Genomic DNA, 20,046 nt, shown 5'->3' with positions numbered 1-20,046 from the left:
GTGGACACTATATAATACTCTCATTCTTTAGCTGGGAGAGTTCAGTGGTACATTTTGGAGATCCAAAAGACTTTTAACCACCTTTAAATTCAACACCTTTTCCCTATTGTCTTTCTCAGTTTATTCACTCAGTAGAGTGGAAGAGTGAAAAGGCTCAAAAAAGAATCTAGAGATCTGGCCTCTAGTTCAGAATTTGCCAATGACTTGCTCTTGGACAAATTGTTTTACTTTTCTGATATCTGAGTTATAAACAACTGATATTTTTGTCTTATTAATTATATATTGGTATTTCATATTACTATATAATGTTTACATGTGAATGCTAATTATCTTTGTATTTTTCCATAAACCAATCGATCAATTAATAAATATTTATTTAGCACCTGTTAACTGCCAGGTACTGTGTGAAGCACCGAGGCACTGTGCTAAGCATTAGGGTTATGGTCAGATATGAACAATGGACAGGCAAAATCCAGAACCAATTCTGTAATCTCTCTTCCTATACCAATCAATAGTTGATCTTAGCAGCCTTCACTAGAAGAGACTCTTTTTCAGGACGAGATATTTCCAGGACAGTGCTTCCAGAATGGGTAAGTAGATTCCTGACCCTTGTCCCAATACTCCCACTAATAATCCTGCAAACTTCAAATCTTGTATTTGAAGTGTACATGAGATAACCAAACACATTCTAAGTTTGCCAGTGCAATGCAGGATGTATGGTTGACCTCTTCCCAACAGTTGAGATAAGCCAGAGATTTCTTGATATTAATTCCCAAGCTTGAACTGCAAATCCAGAAGTAGGCCATCCTCAAGAAAAAGCTCTCACCTTTGTAATAGTCACATCAAATTTGTTGACCTCCAGGAAATAAAATATTTTTTATACAACTAAGTGTCTAAGTATATAGCAAAGGTGTCAAGCTCGGGGCCCATACACTGAGTCCACAAAACTCTTCAGTGCACTAATGAACCAGATGAAAATGTAATTGGGAAATATTTAACAAAATAAGTAAAAATACAATGCAACATAGAGAAAGTTAATTTGGTGTTTATCTAAATATGTGGCCTTGCAGACCCATTCCTATTTTAATTTGACACTACTAGGGTAGTGTTAACCTTTAAATAAAAATTATTGGTTGCGATGATCATGAATATCCTTAAAGAAGTTCCTTTTATCTTACAAATCAAAACACTTTATCTAACCAACAGTTCTTCATCTCCAAAGGGAATCATAGGAAGACCTTGAAAATAAATCATTAAAACTTACCTGGACACTGATGTCCTTGGAGACTCTAGCAAATTTTTCAGAAACACAAAGTAAGTATCAGTGATGACTTCCCAATCCAATTTTGCTCCCTTACAAGGAGAGTTTTCAGAAGTAGCTAGATGGAAAAAAAATTTCAGGATATGACTTTTCATTTAGGGATCAATAGCAAATTCTTGGGTGAAAAGGTGTAGGATTGCTATCCTTATGCCAGGAGAGTCTAATGTACTAAAAATAGGAATGTTGAAAATCTCTCTGAGTCTGGAAAAGTTCTTTACATGCTAGATTAGAACTCTACATAGTTATAACAACATAATTATGTCATGAGAATGATATGATCTCTGCTATATCCATGAGAGAATAGACTATTTACCTCACTTACAAAAATGAACCTAGTTAACTACCCTGTTGCTAAAAATCCATCAGTGGGACTGAATTCAGGAACTTATCTTCACTACAAATGGATCCCCTCCTATTCACCTTCTATGTAGCACCAAGCAAAATTTCCTCTTTGATTACCCTCTAACTCAAGAATAATAAGAATACAGTAATGTCATGTGATTCATTTATGCATATATTTAATTCTAGCCAATAAACAGTGACTGCTGGTAGGAGTTCTTAACCTGAGGTCTGTGTACTTGTGTATGTGTTTACATATGTAACTACTTCAATATAATTGGGTTTTTTGTAATCTTATATACTTTTATATGATTAAAATATTATTCAAAAAAGAGGACTTTAGGCTTGATAAGACTGCCAAAGGAGGTATGTGACAAATACATAATAATACTTTCTAATTATGCATGAAAATTATTTAGGGAGGGGCAGCTAGGTGGCGCAGTGGATAGAGCACTGGCCCTGGATTCAGGAGCACCTGAGTTCAAATCTGGCCTCAGACACTTAATAATTACTAGCTGTGTGATCCTGGGCAAGTCACTTAACCCCAATTGCCTCACCAAAACACAAAACAAACAAACAAACAAACAAAAATTATTCAATGAGATATCCCTCATTCTCTTTTTTGGAGAGGATGGTCCAGGCTTATAATCTCATATGGGTAGGGAGCACCTTTTGTAAAAATTGTCTACTCCAATGCAAATCAGCAACTTTTACCATAGTTTATAATCTTAAAGATTTGCATAGGACATCAAGAGGTTAAATTATTTACTCATGGTAACAATGGTTTGTGTCATAGGTAAGACACAACTACAGGTCTTCCTGACTCCAAGAACAGGTCATTATTGAATACACCATGTCTCCACTAATAGTACTATTTTTGGAAGAGCACACAGGCTCAAATGGATTAAATGACTTGCCCAAGGTCACATGAGCAAAGTCAACAGAACCAAGGCTGACACCCAACACAAATTTAGAGCTTAATGGCATTTCAAGGATCAACTGGTGGACTCCCTTCATTTACCAGATGAGAAAAGTGAAGCTCAATGAAAATAAACAATTTATCCAAGGTCACACAATTAATAAGCAACAGGACTAAATTTTGAACCCAAGAATCCAGGCTTCAAATTTAGCCTCTTTTTCTACCATGTTCTTTCTCACCATATTGCACCATTAAATATCAAAACATTCCTATGTTAAAATTTAATCTGCTTTTGGACTTACCAGATGCAATTCTTTGGAAACTTTCTTGCTTGTTCACATAATGAGCAACTTCACATGTTTTCCTGAGGAATTCTGTTAAATTTTTCCAAGAATTATTTTGTTCCAGAGCAAATTGTACTTCTTCCAATGTATGGAAAACCCTAAAAATTAAATAAATAATAATGACTTCTAATATCAACATGGTAGACAGTATAGAAATGTTACCAAATCAACAATACCATTACCTCTGGAAACAGATTGCCTTATTTTTCCACTCACCATCTTTGTAACTTCTCAAACCACAATTCCCTTCTTTGGCCACTACTCTTTAATATATATTGTCTCTCCCATTAGAATACAATCTTCCACAATGGTGGAATAAGATAAGAAATACTTAACTCTCAAAATTTCTCTCACAAAGTTAAAGATTACCTCAAATTGCTCTTTGAAGGTAGAAATATTAAAAGTCAGGGTAAAACAGTTGACTCCTAAGGCAACTTGAGAGGACCCTAAAAATGACTCGACCTCCAAGGGTAGAGGTTTGGCCCAATTGAAGAGCAAAAGCCTCCAGACAGGCTTTGATGAATCATAAACAACAAACCCTGGAGCAGCTGGGAGGCTGCCTCAGCTTCAAGTACTTTCAGACACTTGAGGAAGGGAAGATTGAAAGACCCTCTTCTGTTGCTGGATGTCAGGCCCTAATGTGATGACCAGAGGTGGTCATGGGAGACGGCTGTGGGTATGGAGGAGTGAGCACAAGCCCAGTGAGTGTGGTAGCGGAGGGTTGGGGATGCTGCTGGCTGTGGGCACTTGCAGGAGAGCAGAGTCCCTGGTTTTGGTTCCAGGGAAGAGGGATAAACTGAAGTTTGTAGCTGCTTGTGAGGGAGATGGCAGGGAGCAAGAGTGTTTGCAGTGACATCTTGGCTGGGACCCCTAACTGGAGTTCAGAGGTACAGACTGACTGAGGTTGAGCCTCTAGACAGAGCTCAGAAAACCACAGTATAAAAAACCTGAAGCCTGAGGCACCACCCCCCACACCTCAGGGCTAGAACCTGACTATAATAATAAGATGCTAAACATAAAATAAAATGAGCAAGCAAAAGAGAAAGAAGCCAACCATAGTTAGTTACTATGGGGATAGAGAAGATCTGGGTTCAAATTCAGAAGATAGTGAAGTTTAAAAAAAAAAAACCTCCTACTTCAAAGAAAAATTACAAGTGATCCCAAGACCAAAAGAGTTTCTTTGAAGAGCTTTAAAAGGACTTTAACAATCAAATGAGAGAGATTGAGGAAAGATTAGGAAAATATAAAAATAATCCAAGAAAATTAATAAAATTATAAAAAGAAAGTCAGCCAATTGGGGAAAAAATCCAAAAATTTAAGGAAGAAATAGCTCCTTAAAAACTAGAATTAGGCAAGGGGAAGTTAATCCCATTATAAGACGCTAAGAAACAATCAAACAAAATCAAAAGAATGAAAAAATAGAAGAGGATGTGAAATAGCTCACTAGAAAAACAACTGATCTAGAAATGACATCAAGGAGAGAAAATATAAGAATTGTTGGACTACCTAAAAGTTATGATAAAAACAAGTCTAGATATACTATTAGAAGAAATCATTAAGGAAAAATTAACTGAAGTTCTAGAACAAGAGGGTGAAATAGAAATATAAAAAAATCCACCAATCACCAGCTGAAAGAGACTCCATGATAAAAACTCACAAGAACATTATAGCCAAGGTTCAAAGCTCCCAGGTTGAAAATGAAATATTAAAGCAACAAAGAAAAAAACAATTTAAATACTGTACAGCTACAGTCAGAATAACACAAGGTTTAGCAGCTTCAGAATTAGATGACCATAGGGCTTGGAGCATTATATTTCAAAGAGCAAAGGACCTGGGCTTGCAACCAAGAATAACTTACCCAGCAAAGCTGAGTATAATCCTGAATGGGAAAAAAATGGACAGTTAATTAATGAATTGAAAGACTTTGGGGTATCTGTGACAAAAAAGAAAAACAGAACTCAATGGAAATTTTGACATATAAGATCCAGGAAAGCATAAGGTAAACATTAAAGACCAATTATAAGGGACTCAATAAGGTGAAACTGTTTACATCTTATATGGAAAAATGTTACCTATACTCCTAAGAATATTATCATTATTTTGGTAGTTTTAAAAAAGCATATATGGATAGAAGGCTTGGGGTTGAGTTGGGTATGATAGGATGATTTCTTTAAAAAAAAAATAGAGTAGGGAGAGGTAAAATGGAGCAACTCATACAAATGAGACATGAATGGAAGAACTGTTACAGTGGAAGCCACTGGGGGTGGTGGGCTAGTAATGCTAGAACTTTATTCTCATTGGAACTGGTTAGGGGAAATAATATATACATCTAGAAAGGCAAAAAGTCTTCTAATTTTATAAAGAAATAGGAGGGCAAGAGGACAGAATAAGGGAGAGACCATTAGTAAGATGTGTAGATCAAGAACTAGGAGTGTGGGGGAGAAGATAAAGGAGGGATTCTTAGAAGGGGTATAGATTAAAGAGGTAGTTGTTGGAAGTAAATCATATGTGGGAGGAGGGATAGGGTAAAAAGAGGATAACAGAGAAGAAGAAAAAAGAATGGAGAGAAATACACAACTAGTAATTACAACTTTGAATGTAAATGGGGGGGGAGGGTGCAGCTTGGTGGTGCAATACATAAAGCACCAGTCCTGGATTCAGGAGTACCTGAGTTCAAATCAGGCCTGAAACACTTGACACTAGCTATGTGATCCTGGACAAGTCACTTAACCCTCATTGCCCTGCAAAAAAAAGAAAGAAAGAAAGAAAGAAAGCAAGAAGCAAAAAAAAAAAAAAAAAGAATGTAAATGGGATGAACTCACCCTTAATATGGAAATGAGAACAGATTAAAGATCAGAATCCAACAATATGTTGTTTATAAGAAAAAAATTTAAATGAGAGATATGCACATAGTTAAAATAATGGGCTGGAATAAAAATATGCTTCACCTGAGAATTTTAAGAAAGCTGGGGTGACAATCATATTCTCAGATAAAGTTAAAGCTAAAATAGATTTAATGAGAGATAAACAAGGAAACTTCATTACGATAAAAGGTACCATAGAAAATTAAGCAATATCAGTACTAAATCTATATGCACCAAATGCTATGGAAACTACATTTTTAAAGGAAAAATTAAATGAATTACAGGTGGAAATAGATAGCAATACTATAATAGCAAAGGACTTTAACCATCCCCTCTCAAAATTAAATAAATTTAACCAAAAAATAAGAAAGAAGTTAAGGAGGTGAATAGAATATTAGATAAGCTAGATGTGAGAGATATCTGGAAAGGACTGAATAGGACCAGAAAGGAATATACCTTTTTCTCAGCAGCAAGGGCAATGAGGGTTAAGTGACTTGCCCAGGGTCACACAACCAGTAAGTGTCAAGTATCTGAGACTGAATTTGAAATCAGGTCTTCCTGAATCCAGGGCTGGTGCTTTATCCCCTGTGGCACCTAGCTACCCCCAGTACGCTGTACTTTTACAAAAATTTAGCAAAGTAGCAGGATATAAAATAAACCTACATAAATCATTAGCATTTCTGCATATCCTTAAAACCATCAGCAATCATCATTTGGGGATAAGTTATAAGCCTTCCCAATAAGATCAGGAATGAAACAAGAATGCCCATTGTCACCAATATTATCCAATAGTGTATTTGAAATGATAGGTATAGTAATAACAGGAAAAAAGACATTAATGGAATCAGAATGGACAATGAGATAATAAAAACTATCTCTTTTGCAGATGATATGATGATATACTTGGAAAATCCTAAATATTTAATTAAAAAGTTAGAGGAAACAATAATTTAGCAAAGTAGCAGGATATACAATAAACCTACATAAATCATCAGCATTTCTGCATATCACCAACAAAACCCAGCAAGATAAGATAGCAAGAGACACCCCATTTTTTTTTAGTGAGGCAATTGGGGTTAAGTGACTTGCCCATGGTCACACAGCTAGTAAGTGTTAAGTGTCTGAGGCCGGATTTGAACTCAGGTACTCCTGACTCCAGGGCCAGTGATCTATCCACTGTGCCATCTAGCTGCCCCCCGAGATACCCAATTTAAAATAACTGTAGATAGTATAAAATATCTGGGAGTATACCTACCAAAACAAACCCAAAAAGTACATGAACACACTCATAAAACACTTTTTATACAAAGAGTCAGATTTAAATAATTGGAGAAATAGTCAATGTTAATGGGTAGATAAATGACATTTTTACCTATTCAATGTATTCCAATTAAATTACCAAAAACATTTTGCTGAGCTAGAAAAAAATAATAATAAAATTTACTCAGAAGAACAAAAGGTAAAGAATATAAAAGGAATTCATGGGGAAAAAATGTAAAGGAAGGAGGTTTACCAGTCAGTACCAGACCTCAGTAATGATCAAAACTATCTGGTACTGGCTGAGAAACAGAAAGTTAGATTAGTGGAACAGAGCAGACATAAAATATGCAGTAAGAAATGATTATAACATTGTGTTTGACAAATGTAAAGATTCAAACTCTAAGGATAATAAATCATTATTTGGTTAAAAAAATGTTGGGAAAGCTGGAAAGCAGTCTGGCAGAAACTGGACATGGATCAATAATTTACACCATTTACCAAGATATAGTCAAAATGGATACATGACCTATATATAAAGGGAGATAGCATAAGAAAATTAGAAGAACATAGAATATACTTACTTATCAGACTTATGGATAGTAGAGCAGTTTTGAATAAATAAGGGAGAGAGAGAGCATTGTGAGATGTAAAATGGATAATTATGATTACATTCATTAAAAGGCTTTGTACAAATAAAACCAATGTAGCAAAAATTCGAAAGAAAATAGAAAATTGGGAGACATTTTTATAGACGGTTTCTCAAAGGTCTCATATCTCAAATATATAAAGAATTTTGCCAAATGTATAATGAGTCATTCTCCAGTTGATAAATGGTCAAAGGATATGAACAGGCAGTTTTTCAAATCAAAACTATATATAATCATATGAAAAATACTCTAAATCATTACTGATAAGAGAAATGCAAATTAAAACTACTTTGAGATATCAGATTGGTTAAAATGATAGAAGGGGAATGCAACAAATGTCAGAGGGGATGTGGGAAAATTGGGACACTAATTCACTGCTGGTGGAACTTTGAACCGATCCAACCATTTTGGAGAACAATATGGAATTATGCCCAAAGAGTTATAAAACTGTGTATATCCTCTGATCCAGAAAAAAAAAAAACACTATTAGGTCTATTTCTGAAAGAGATTAGGGGAAAAGGAAAAGAACTTATATGTTCTAAAATTTATAGCAGCTCTTTTTTTTGGTGACAAAGAACTTGAGATTGAAAGGACGCCCATCAATTGGGAAATGACCAAACAAGTTGTGGTGTATGATTGTGATTGAATACTACTGTGCTATACAAAATGATGAGCTTGGGGTAGCTAGGTGGTGCAGCAGATAAAGCACTAGCCCTGGATTCAAGAGGACCTGAGTTCAAATTTGGCCTCAGACACTTGATACTTACTAGCTGTGTGACCCTGGTCAAATCACTTAACCCCCCATTGCCCCGCAAAAAAAAAAAAAAAAAGGAAAGAAATGATGAGCTAGTTAATTTTAGAAAAACATGGAAAGACTTGAATGAAATAACAGAGTGAAATGAGCAGAACAGAAAATGTTGTACATAATAACAGCAATATTCTTCTAAGAACAACTTTGAACAATTAAGTCATTTTGAATATCATAAATACTCAAATCAACTAGAAAGGACTTATGAGAGAAGATGCTATCCACATCCAGAGAAAGAATTGATAAATAGATGTATGTATAGTATGGTTTTATGTGTGTATGTGTGTGTATACACACATACAAATATACATATATATGCATATGCATCTATATTTATATATGTGTGTATAAATATTTGTATTGTGTATAATGTTATCCCTGTCTAGGGTGGAAAGAGAGGGAGAAAAAAACAAAAAGTGCACAGTAAAGAAAAAAAAGGAAACTTAGAAAGAAGCCCAGAAAAGCAGGGTAACTTTTTTTTTTTAATTTTTAATTTTTAGTGAGGCAATTGGGGTTAAGTGACTTGCCCAGGGTCACACAGCTAGTAAGTGTTAAGTGTCTGAGGTCAGATTTGAACTCAGGTCCTCCTGACTCCAGGGCCAGTGCTCTATCCACTGTGCCATCTAGCTGCCCCAGCAGGGTAACTTTTAAAATGATGTATAGTATTTATTACATAGTTTTAAAAAATAAAAGTAAGCAGTGTGAAATGGAAATTCATGAATGTATATTGAATTCTCTTTATATGTTTTACAGTATATATGGAAATGATTTTTTGTCTTTTTGTATTTAAATTCAAAATTATTTTTTTTATTTTAAATGATTTTTTTAAAAAAATAATACAATCACCCTGAGGCCAGGGATTGTCATTTTTGTATTTTTATCCTTAATTCTTAGCAGATCTTATAGTAAGCACTTAATAAATTAGTTTTATTCATTCATTTAGGACTTCTTTTGAAAATGAAGAATTTGGTGTTCACCTGCCAGGCTGTGCAGCAGATAGATTCTCCTAGGTTGGCAGGTTGTAACTGAAGTTAACAGACTTACCTTGAAAGAAACATGGGCCCTTTGTACCATTTGGTGCCTTTAGACAAGAGGTATATTGTGATTTCCATCAAGGATAAATTTAGATTATTCTGCTTGGTGCATTTCCTAAAAGTAAGGTTGAAATCATCTATGCTTCCAAACATTCTGATTTTGTTTTTAGTAAAATTGTATACTTACAGTGTGGAAATGATCTGTTCTTGGCAATAAATGAAGGAGGTATTCTCCCCAGGTGATAGCTGGGTACTCAATGACTGATACAACCAAGAACAAAAAGTTGTACTTTCTGCAAATTGCTGTTCAATTTCTTGCCAGCCCAGAAAGTCTTCAGTTATTGCAATGGTCTGATTTGTTCGTCCAAAGAGCACCTTCTGAAAAATCCCATCCTTAATAGGAAAGAGAGAAACCCAACTTGTGATAAGTAAACAAATTAATACTCAACAACGTTGAAACTCTGTACCCTACAGCTCTCACTTAACATTACAGCTCAGTTGAACAAGGTGACTCATTCAAAGTACAAACTTCAAACAACATGAAGAGACTCCTTAATCCTGCTGATAAATGTTACAAATTCATGTTTCTTTTACTCTTCCCCCTTCAAATTACTAAATTCAAAAATAGACATTATGATGTATCAATGGAAAAAATCAGTAAGAATAAATTCAAAATTTGATTGAAAAGTCAAATCTTTTACAATTAGGACTTTCTTAATTTTTTGTATTGGGATTAAATTGTCACTACATTTATTAAGCACCTACAAATGGGTGTTTGACTTTGGGAATACAAGACAGGTATGAGATACAGGGAGAGGGTGTACAATCATAATGTTGTTGTTAATTGTTTTCAAGAAGACCAATGGCATCATGGGGTGATGTCTTAACTTGAACACAAATTGGATTTAAGTGAGGCAAGATTTAAGTTGCACAGAGTCATCAGCCTCACTCTCTCTTCCAGAGAGATCAAAGTCCAGTGTCAGGACAAAAGTCAAGATAACAGGCAATGGCCCAGGATGCAATGGGTAACCTTAGTGTCTCCAATATCTGACCAAGCCCTAAGGACCCCACAATGCCTATTTCAGCCACCTTCATGTCCATTGGAACAAATTATACTCATCCACTCATTTCACAGGGGAAATCTTCACATGCTTGGGGTAGACATCCCCCTAACTCACCAGTGGGTTTGAGCTCTATCAGTTTTCCTCAACCTGATTTTGTCCATCTGCCAAAACATCTTTACCAGGGTGTGGCCATTGCATATGCTACAGCTTCTTGGAGCTAAGGTGAGAGCTGAGTATCAGGTAGACACCAAAGGTGGAAAAATAGCTCTGAAGAGGGTTCATGTTCAACAAGCCCTCACACTAGAGGTCCTTGTCCTCCCTGACATAGAAACTCATAACTAAGGCAAGGTGACCATAGCTCTGCCCAATACTTGAAATCTTCTAGATCATTTCAACAAATGAGATTAGCAAACTATTTTTGAGTGGTCCTATGATTTCACTAGTTTAGAAAATTCTTTAGCAAATTGGTACCTTCTCTGTGTCTTATTTAGTGTTAAGAGATGCCTGGGGCCCTGAGAGCTTGTCACTTGCCCAGGATCACATAAGTAGTTTGTATCAGAAACAAGACTTGTACCCAGATTTTCCTGAATTGGAGGGTAAATCTCTATTCATTAATCCATACTTATTCTCAATACACTATTGGCCAAAAAAAGGAAATAATTATCTAAAATCAGTAGCTAACAGATGAAGATGAGCTTCCTTACTCATGACCAACATACCCCAGGTGAATTTGTACCTCTCCCACTCTCTTTCCCCTCCCCAACAAGTGAATTGCTCCAGGTACCAACATGGTTAGTCTGTGATTCATAGTTTATCTTTACAACTAGAAGAATACTTGAAAGTAATTTAACACAACCTCATAATTTATACAGGTAAGGAAACTGAAATTTGGAGAGATTAAGTGACTTTCTCAGAATCAGACAGTTTAATAAGTATGATGTAGAATTTGAACTCAAGTCTTCCTAATTCCAAGTCCATTGCTTTATACACTATACCACTCCACTTCAAAATATGTGTATATATAAAGATACAAAAAGAGTCAGGAATTGGACCCATGCCCTCAAATTTTAAGCCTTTCACTATTTAAGACCTTCTATCATGGTATTGGTTTAAAAAAGAATTATGTGCTAAGTATGGAAATGAATGGCATAGACAACATATGTTACTGAATTCAGAGGGGGGGGCAGTGATCATTGAAGAACAAGACAGCTAAGGAACGTTTTATCTGAGGAGATCCTTAAACTGAGCATCAAGGGAAGTATATACCTTAGAAAATCAAAGACAAAAGAGGAGAGCTGTCAAGGCAGTGGGGTGGGAAAGCACAGGATGTATCAAGCAGCAATGGATAGACCAATTCTTCCAGGTAGGACCACAATAATTAAAGACATGTTTAAAGAGATAAAATTGGAGAATTTTGGAGCTCAAAAGAAATCTGGAGAATATCCAGTCCAACTCCACTATGACTGAAAATGACCTTGATTTCCATTTTATAAATGAGGAAACTGAGGCCCAGAGAAGGTATATAGTTTGGGGCAATACCATGGAGGTGAAGTACCTTTAATGTTAGGCAAAGAGTTGCCAAGCACTTAACCCTGGACCTCCTCCAAATGCTTTCACTTTCCCCCAAAGTATATTATACAACTCTTCCTCTCTTGAACAATCAACCAAGCGTTTATTAAGCAACTGTGCTAAGTACTGAGGATGCAAAAATCAAAGTGAAACAATTTCTGCCCTTACATTCTATTGGGAGAGATGACCTATATGGAATGTAGTGTATGTAGATACACACACGTGTGTGTATATAGGCGAAACATACACATGTGCATATATGTGTAGGCATATAAATCTTTGAAAAGAGGAAAAGGGAAACATGTTTTGATGGTAGAATACACATAGATAATTGTAATCAATATAAAATAAGAATATAGTGTGGGGGGGCAGCTAGGTGGCACAGTGGATAGAGCACCGGCCCTGGAGTCAGGAGTACCTGAGTTCAAATCTGGCCTCAGACATTTAACACTTACTAGCTGTGTGACCCTGGGCAAGTCACTTAACCCCAATTGCCTCACTAAAAAAAAAAAAAGAAAAAAAAAAGAATATAGTGTGGGTTTAAGATCCCTTCTCTAAGCAATAAGAAGCTATTAAGGGGGGGCAGCTAGGTGGCACAGTAGATAGAGCACCAGCCCTGGATTCAGGAGTACCTGAGTTCAAATCCAGCCTCAGACACTTAACACTTACTAGCTGTGTGACCCTGGGCAAGTCACTTAACCCCAATTGCCTCACAAAAAAAAAAAAAAAAAGAAGAAGCTATTAAGAAGGCTAAGGAAAGGGGAATGTGTGCAAAATAATTCATGAGAAGATTAATGTGATACTGGTAAGTATAATAAAATGAAAAGAGGAGAGGCCAGTTAAGAGACTATAGAAATGAAAATCAATAAATCTGGGGCAGCTAGGTGGTGGAGTGGATAAAGCATCAGCCCTGGATTCCGGAGGGCATGAATTCAAATCCGGCCTCAGACACTTGACACTTACTAGCTGTGTGACCCTGGGCAAGTCACTTAACCCTCATTGCCCCCTCCAAAAAAGAAAAGAAAAGAAAATCATTCAACAAACACTTACTGCCATATGCCAGGTACTATGGAAAATGTTAGCGTACAAAGCCAAAGGAATCTATCCCTGCTCTCAAATAACTTACACTCTATAAGAGACAGAAGCACACACATACACACACTCACAAATACACACACCCATACATGTGTATATGTTGTTGTTGTCCAGTTATTTTAGCCCATTCTTCATGATTCCATTTAGGGTTTTCTTGGCAAAGATACTAGAGCAGTTTGCCATTTCCTTCAGCTCATTTTACAGATGAGGAATTGAGGCAAACAGGCTTAAGTGATTTGCCCAGGGTCACATAGCTAGTGTCTAAGGCCAGATCTGAACTCGGGAAAATGAGGGTTCCTGACTTCAGGTCCAACACTCTATCCACTGCATCACTTAGCTGTCCTATGTGTGCATCTATAAAAACATATATATAATGTGTATATATATATGTATATATACACATGTGCATACATGTACATATATATACAAAATAAATACAAAGTGATTGGAGTGGGAAGGAGGTACTAGTAGCCATATTTCAGGCATGACATGATGAACACCTTATTCTGATTTATAATAATGGCAATGAGAATGGACAAATTCAAGAGGCCTTCATATACCTGACTGGATATGAGAGAATAGGGAAAGGAAAAAGTAGCTTCAGGCTTAGGGAATTAATGATAGTATTGATAGAAATGGGAAAATCCTGATTAAAAATATATTCTGGGATAGCCAGGTGGGAGCAATGATGAGTTTGGTGGGGTTTTAGATGATTGCAATACTTTTGTTAAAGAATGTAATTTTTGTTTAAGACTACTTCTCTAAGCAAGACATCCGAATAGAGTTGTCTAATAGATAACTGGAGATGTAAAACTGAAGCTCAGAAAATAGGCTAAGGACATAAATTAGGGACACAGAAGAGAGAAGTGGGAAAACATGTGCACAGAGGTTGAGTTATAGACATATAACTTGAGTTATAGATGAGATTCCTGAGGTAAATAAGAGAAAAGAACAAAGTACCAAAGCTTGAGCCTTAGGAGATGACTTCATTGGGGAACTGAGAAAGACAAAAAAGCAATCTAAGAAGTAGAAGGAAAACAAGTATAGCATAATATCAAGTAACTCTAGAGAGGAGAGAATTTCAAGAAGAAACTGTCATTGGTGTTAAACACCGTAGAGAGATCAAGAAGATTGATGATTAAGACAGGCCACTGGAGAATATCCAGTGATTAGGAAGTTATTGGGGATCTTATGGAAATCAGTATCAGTGACTGATGGAAACAAGATTGTTTGGAATGATCTGCTATTTCCAGATCTCTCCCACCATACCAACATTTGCTTTCTTTAAAATTCATTCAATCCATTTACACCACCTTCTCTCCATTCCTATCATTCACTGTCATTCACCAATAGCACAGAAGAACAAAAGAGATCTTAGAGATTATGTAGCCCAATGCCTCTTTTTCCAAGTGAGGAAAATTAGGTTCCAAGGATAAGCAAGTAGTGTTAGAATGGGATTTGAACCCAGGCTTTCTGACTCTAATTCCATTTTTCCCTTATATTCTCTCTAAGATGATGTCCCATTTTCTTTAACAACTTTTGCACCTGGCTCACAATCTTCTCCATGTCATGTTGTTCCTCTCAATGCCTTCAATATATACATCAGAATCTCTTCTAACATTCAGGTCTTAGTATCTTGATTACCTCTGTGTCATCATCTCCATTCCCACTCATTTTTAGCTACTAGTTGGGGATTTGGGAGGTCATTCCTTAGACATCACAATTACTTATAACTGTCCTATCTCCACAAGAGTCTTATAGAATAATGATCAAAAGACATAATTGGTCTCAATTTCCCTAACTGTATTATGGGGGATTGGAGCATGGATAAAATAAACGATAGCTAAGGTCTATCTAAATTCTAAAGTTCTATGATTTTGTCCTTTCAAATTCTGAAGTTCCACTCTCTGACCACATTCTCCCTTATCAATCCCATACCATTATTTCTGTTGAATCCACTTGCTGCCTTCATTATCTTTGTTTCCCATGCCTTCCCCATTTTCTTAGTGCATTAGTTCCCATCCTGGTTTCACTTTTTTCCAATTTTAACTCAGCTTCCTTTTCTTCATGTGTTAAAAGTGGGGAACAGGGGGACTGAGTGATTTATAAATTTCTTTCCAGCTCAAAATCCCCATAATGCCCTCCCCCATAATCACTTCTTGAAATTTTATTTCACTTCTTCCTACAAGCTGAATTGCTGCTGAGACCAGAGACTATGGCCTAGAAAACGATGTTTTCAGCACCAGAACTCCCACCCTGCAGCCCCATTGTCCTGATTGGTGAGTTCTTCTTGAGGCCCACTAATTTTAGGCAGGTTCCAGCCACACTTCCCTTTACTCCCTGATCATTTTTACTAGACACATTGGCACCTTGTGTGTAAACTTTTCCACTCCCACCTTCTAGTTCTGGAAACATTAATCAAATTAACACTGCTATCGCCACTAGAAAGATTGTGTCAATCTATTTTCCTATGTTTGTAAATGACATTACCCATCCATAGGCACTATTTTTCTATATGTGTTATTCCTCCTCCCCTCATTAAACTATCATCTCTTTGAGGGCCTGGGCTGACTTGACTTTTGTATTCACATCTCCAATCTGAGCACAGTGCTTGGCACAAAATAAACAATTAACTTTTTTTCTATTAATCCATTCATTCATACGTATCCTTCAGGATACAACTCAAATCCAGCCTCTTCCACGAAGGCTTCCTTGATCCATAAAACTAGATACCAACTTCCTCAATTTCTGCCTTTGAATCTCCCTTGTCTGCCTGTATCCATTTGATTTATTTGTATCTCCCTCTCTATGTAATACATAGTAGGTTCTTAATGAATGCTTATTGGGAATTAAATGAATGAATGTATTGTAGAGTTACTTTTTAACTTTCTGTGCATGCACTCAGAGATTTTCTTTATGCCTTAAGAATGTGCTTTTTTCCTCCCAATGATACCGTGGAAAGAGCACAGACCTTAGCTGTTTCTTCTGTAAAATGAAAGGGTTGGAGGAGATAACTCCAAAAGTCCCTTCTAGCTTTTAATCTCTGAGCATATTCAGGATATAAAATATATTAACAATGAAGCTAATCTCAAAAATGAGAAAATGAGCCAGGATGTTTTCTAAGATTTCAGTGGAGGTGAAAATACTTACAGCCTCTTTGACTGAATGCAGTAGGTTGTATAAAATGATTGTCTCATTGGAAGAATGAGTGCGCCCCCTTAATTGGGTTAGCATTTTCATGACTTTGGAGCTCTCCAGAAGAGTAAAGTTCTTTCCAGAAACAAAAGATACATCTTGACTTCTGAGTGTATAATTCTTTGTCAGCATCTAAAATATTAATAAGAAAATAGAGAAAATCAGAGAACTCAGAAACCCTTTTCATAATGGTCATCCCAATGCTAGTCATAAAAATGTAAATTTTCAACATAAAGGCTTAAAGTAAAAAACAAAAGGCCTTCAAAAAGCTGACCACTATTCTCTGCCTTTAGCAAACACAGCCTATAATAAAAACAGATGTGAATATTTCATGAGTCCCTTGTAGATTTTATGTAAATGATTTGTTTAAAATCTTTCACTATGGCTTACCTGTTTTAAATCCCTGAAGATTGTGTCCATTTCCAGTTGTAATGAGCTCAAATCATCCGTTTCAGAAAATGGAGCCAATCTTTCCAGTTTACTTAGAACTTCTATAAGATTTTACAGATGTATACAAGAGTTTATTAAATAAAGTACATGTGGCTTTCAAATAAATCAATATGCTAAATTCTTAAACTGAACATGTTTTTGTAAGTTTACTCATACCCTTTATAACTATTGTCATTCAGTAAGAAAAAGCCAATTAATGTAATTTTTTTTTTAGTGAGGCAATTGGGGTTAAGTGACTTGCCCAGGGTCACACAGCTAGTAAGTGTTAAGTGTCTGAGGCCAGATTTGAACTCAGGTACTCCTGACTCCAGGGCTGGTGCTCTATCCATTGCACCACCTAGCTGTCCCTAATTAATGTAATTATTAACACAATAAATCTCTTTTAGACTGTCTGGAAACTGGGAAAGATGTTGTAAGCAACAAGAAAGTATAAAAGGCAGTGGCCACTGCAGCCTAATTACTCGCATCAGTACAAGTTCGAGAGACAATTTTTTTTCTTACTTTGAGTTAATAGCAATAAACTGCAGCCAAGTAGAAGAATAAGAGAATGTAGGTCTATACCACTCTCAACTTGGCTGAATAGTTTCATTTTCCTTTTCAAAAACCATTGACAGGCACCTGAGTTGAAATAATCCTAAATCCTACTTCTCTAATATCATGAATACACTGGATAACAGATTTTAGAACCAGCAGATTAAAACAGCATACTAGTACTAGCCAGATGAAATTTAATGTGGATAAATAAAAATAACTAAATACACACAGACATGGCTAAGGAAGTGAACAGTTACAATCACCCAGGGATTCTAGAGGACTGCCATGTCAACAGGAAGCAAGATCAAAATATGAAGTCAAAAGAGGGAATGCATTATTAGATGGTATTAATAGTATTGCCCGGAGCAAGGAAGGTGATGACCTCAGTATTCTAAGCACCGGTCCAATGACATCTGCAGTGTTGGAACATGTTGGAACATGTCCAGAAGAGAGCAACAAGAGAGTAAAGAAATTCAAAAGCCTGGTTGAAGAAAATGAAATGATATAGCCTAAAAAAGAGAAAACCAAGAGAAGACTATGAAAGTCTTCAAATATTTGAAGGATTTTTTGTGGAAAGGATATCAGACTAGAAGACAGAATTAGAACTCGGGGAACTTGAGTTAAATTTAAAATATTGGAAAACTAAAAATTAGTATCCAAAATGGATGGGATGACTTCTGGAGAGGGAGGAGAAAAATATCTGTTATGGAAGATTGTTAGTGAGAACTAAAAAATCATTTTGCAGGGTTGATGTAGAGAATATTTCTGTTCAGACATGGGTTGGATATGGTCGTCTCTAAAGGTCTCTTCTTCATTTGTAATCTTATGATTCTTTGTTCTTTACTGTTTTCTCCCACTTTTTCCTCTTTGGTGTTAACTATGACTCAAACTTCAATTGAAGAAATACAATTTTGTGGATACTGTTGCTCAGGAACTACAGCAATGTGATACAAATACCAGTGGCTCCAATTTTCTTTGCTAAAACTAAGTCACGGGTCCTTCCCTTGAGGAGAACTTCCTCTTCGATAAAAGGGCTGGACAATTCCATATAGGCTATCTGTAAAAGAACAATTCCTGTCCCTCCTACAGAGAACCTAGACTTATCACTATATAATAGAGACTTTTAAATTGAAATCTACTGCTACCACCAACATGACAGTCACAGAACAGGTCTCATCATTGTCATTTTATATATTCTTTTGCAATAAAAGTATACAGCATACATTGTGACATTATGTATTTGTCCCTAGTTTTATAAACCTAGATGATCCAGAAAGTATCACAAAACTGAATAAATATGTACATATTAGAAAATTGAATTATTTCCCAGATGGGCAATGTTATGAGTCAATTCCAATCTATCTTATTAATCAATCCCATATTTGTTTATTCATTGATTTCATGTCAGCTATTAGTGAGTGTGTGGCAAGCAACAGATAAGTTTTACCTCGGATGAAATGTAAATTCTGGATGATCACATTCCTGAGAGCTCCATTTACCAGAAGCAATCTCTTCACAGTTGGCCAATGAGGCAGACTTTGAAGAATGGTCTGAAATTTTGCCAGATGCACTAATCTGGAGGCAAAAACATTATAAAACACAATGGAAATCAGTTCAACATGTCACTTAGGTAAGTGAAAAACAACTTCAAGGAAAATATTCATCCACTATTTTGGAGTTTATTCATATATTAAAAGCTAAAAAATCATCATTCATTTTCTATCTTGAGTTCAAGAAAGTGTGTATGACAAATTCCCCTGGTCTGGAAGCAGAATTTGCTGGCATACAATGGAGAAGCATCCAGCAGAGATTACAAGACCAAGGCTGCTGGCAGCAATAAGAGGACACCAGTAGGTCTGCAGCATCAGAGGTATAATCCACCTTGTAGCACACACACATTTCTATACTGTTGCTCAAACAAGATACTCCTGACTTTTAGCCTTTTCCTTGGCTGTCACCCCTGCCCACAATGGTCTCCCTCCTCTCCTCCTCCTGACTTTCCTGCCTTCTTTCAAGGCTCAGCTAAAATCCAACTATCTGTAATAAGCTTTGCTCACTTCCATGAGACTTCCACCAATTTGTGCCATAAACATGTAGCTTACACATACTATTTACATTTTTTTCTCCTCTATTAGAAGGTGAGCTCCTTGAGAGCAAAGAAAAGTCTGGCATGTGGTAAGCCCTTTATAAATGCTTTTTGGCTGTTTAATGGGATCAGTTTGTATTATTATGGGTGCTCTATGTGGATCCCATATTCCTTTAACTAAGAGTAAGAAATTAAATCACTCCTGGGGGGCGGCTAGGTGGTGCAGTGGATAAAGCACCAGCCCTGGAGTCAGGAGTACCTGAGTTCAAATCCAGACTCAGACACTTGACACTTACTAGTTGTGTGACCCTGGGCAAGTCACTTAACCCCTATTGTCCCGCTAAAAAACAAAACAAAAAACAAAAAACAAAAAAAGAAATTAAATCACTCCTTATTAAAGCTCAACCAGAAACCTCCAGCAAAAGTGAGGGGCATAAACTGAAAATCGCCTTATTGGATTTTCTGGAGAAAGCTGAGCTACCTAGTGCAGATCGGTATTATTTATCACTGCCACTAG

At 36.3% G+C, this 20,046-nt stretch overlaps 1 protein-coding gene across 1 annotated transcript in view; it reads right to left on the bottom strand.

Annotated features, from left to right (window-relative positions):
* Positions 1–20,046, bottom strand: part of ABCA13 (ATP binding cassette subfamily A member 13) — a 506,393-nt gene that overhangs the window by 388,664 nt on the left and 97,683 nt on the right. The window contains exons 11-15 of the mRNA XM_044001141.1: positions 18,891–19,018; positions 16,850–16,950; positions 9,724–9,929; positions 2,882–3,021; positions 1,265–1,379 (exon numbers count right to left, since the gene is read on the bottom strand). Coding sequence (XP_043857076.1) covers positions 1,265–1,379; positions 2,882–3,021; positions 9,724–9,929; positions 16,850–16,950; positions 18,891–19,018 — 690 coding nt within the window. The remainder of the gene's footprint in view (positions 1–1,264; positions 1,380–2,881; positions 3,022–9,723; positions 9,930–16,849; positions 16,951–18,890; positions 19,019–20,046) is intronic.

This window comes from Dromiciops gliroides, chromosome 1 (assembly GCF_019393635.1).
Source record: "Dromiciops gliroides isolate mDroGli1 chromosome 1, mDroGli1.pri, whole genome shotgun sequence".
NCBI lineage: Eukaryota > Metazoa > Chordata > Mammalia > Microbiotheria > Microbiotheriidae > Dromiciops > Dromiciops gliroides.
Note: the sequence above shows the minus strand (reverse complement) of the source record. Positions and strands in the feature narration are given on the sequence as shown.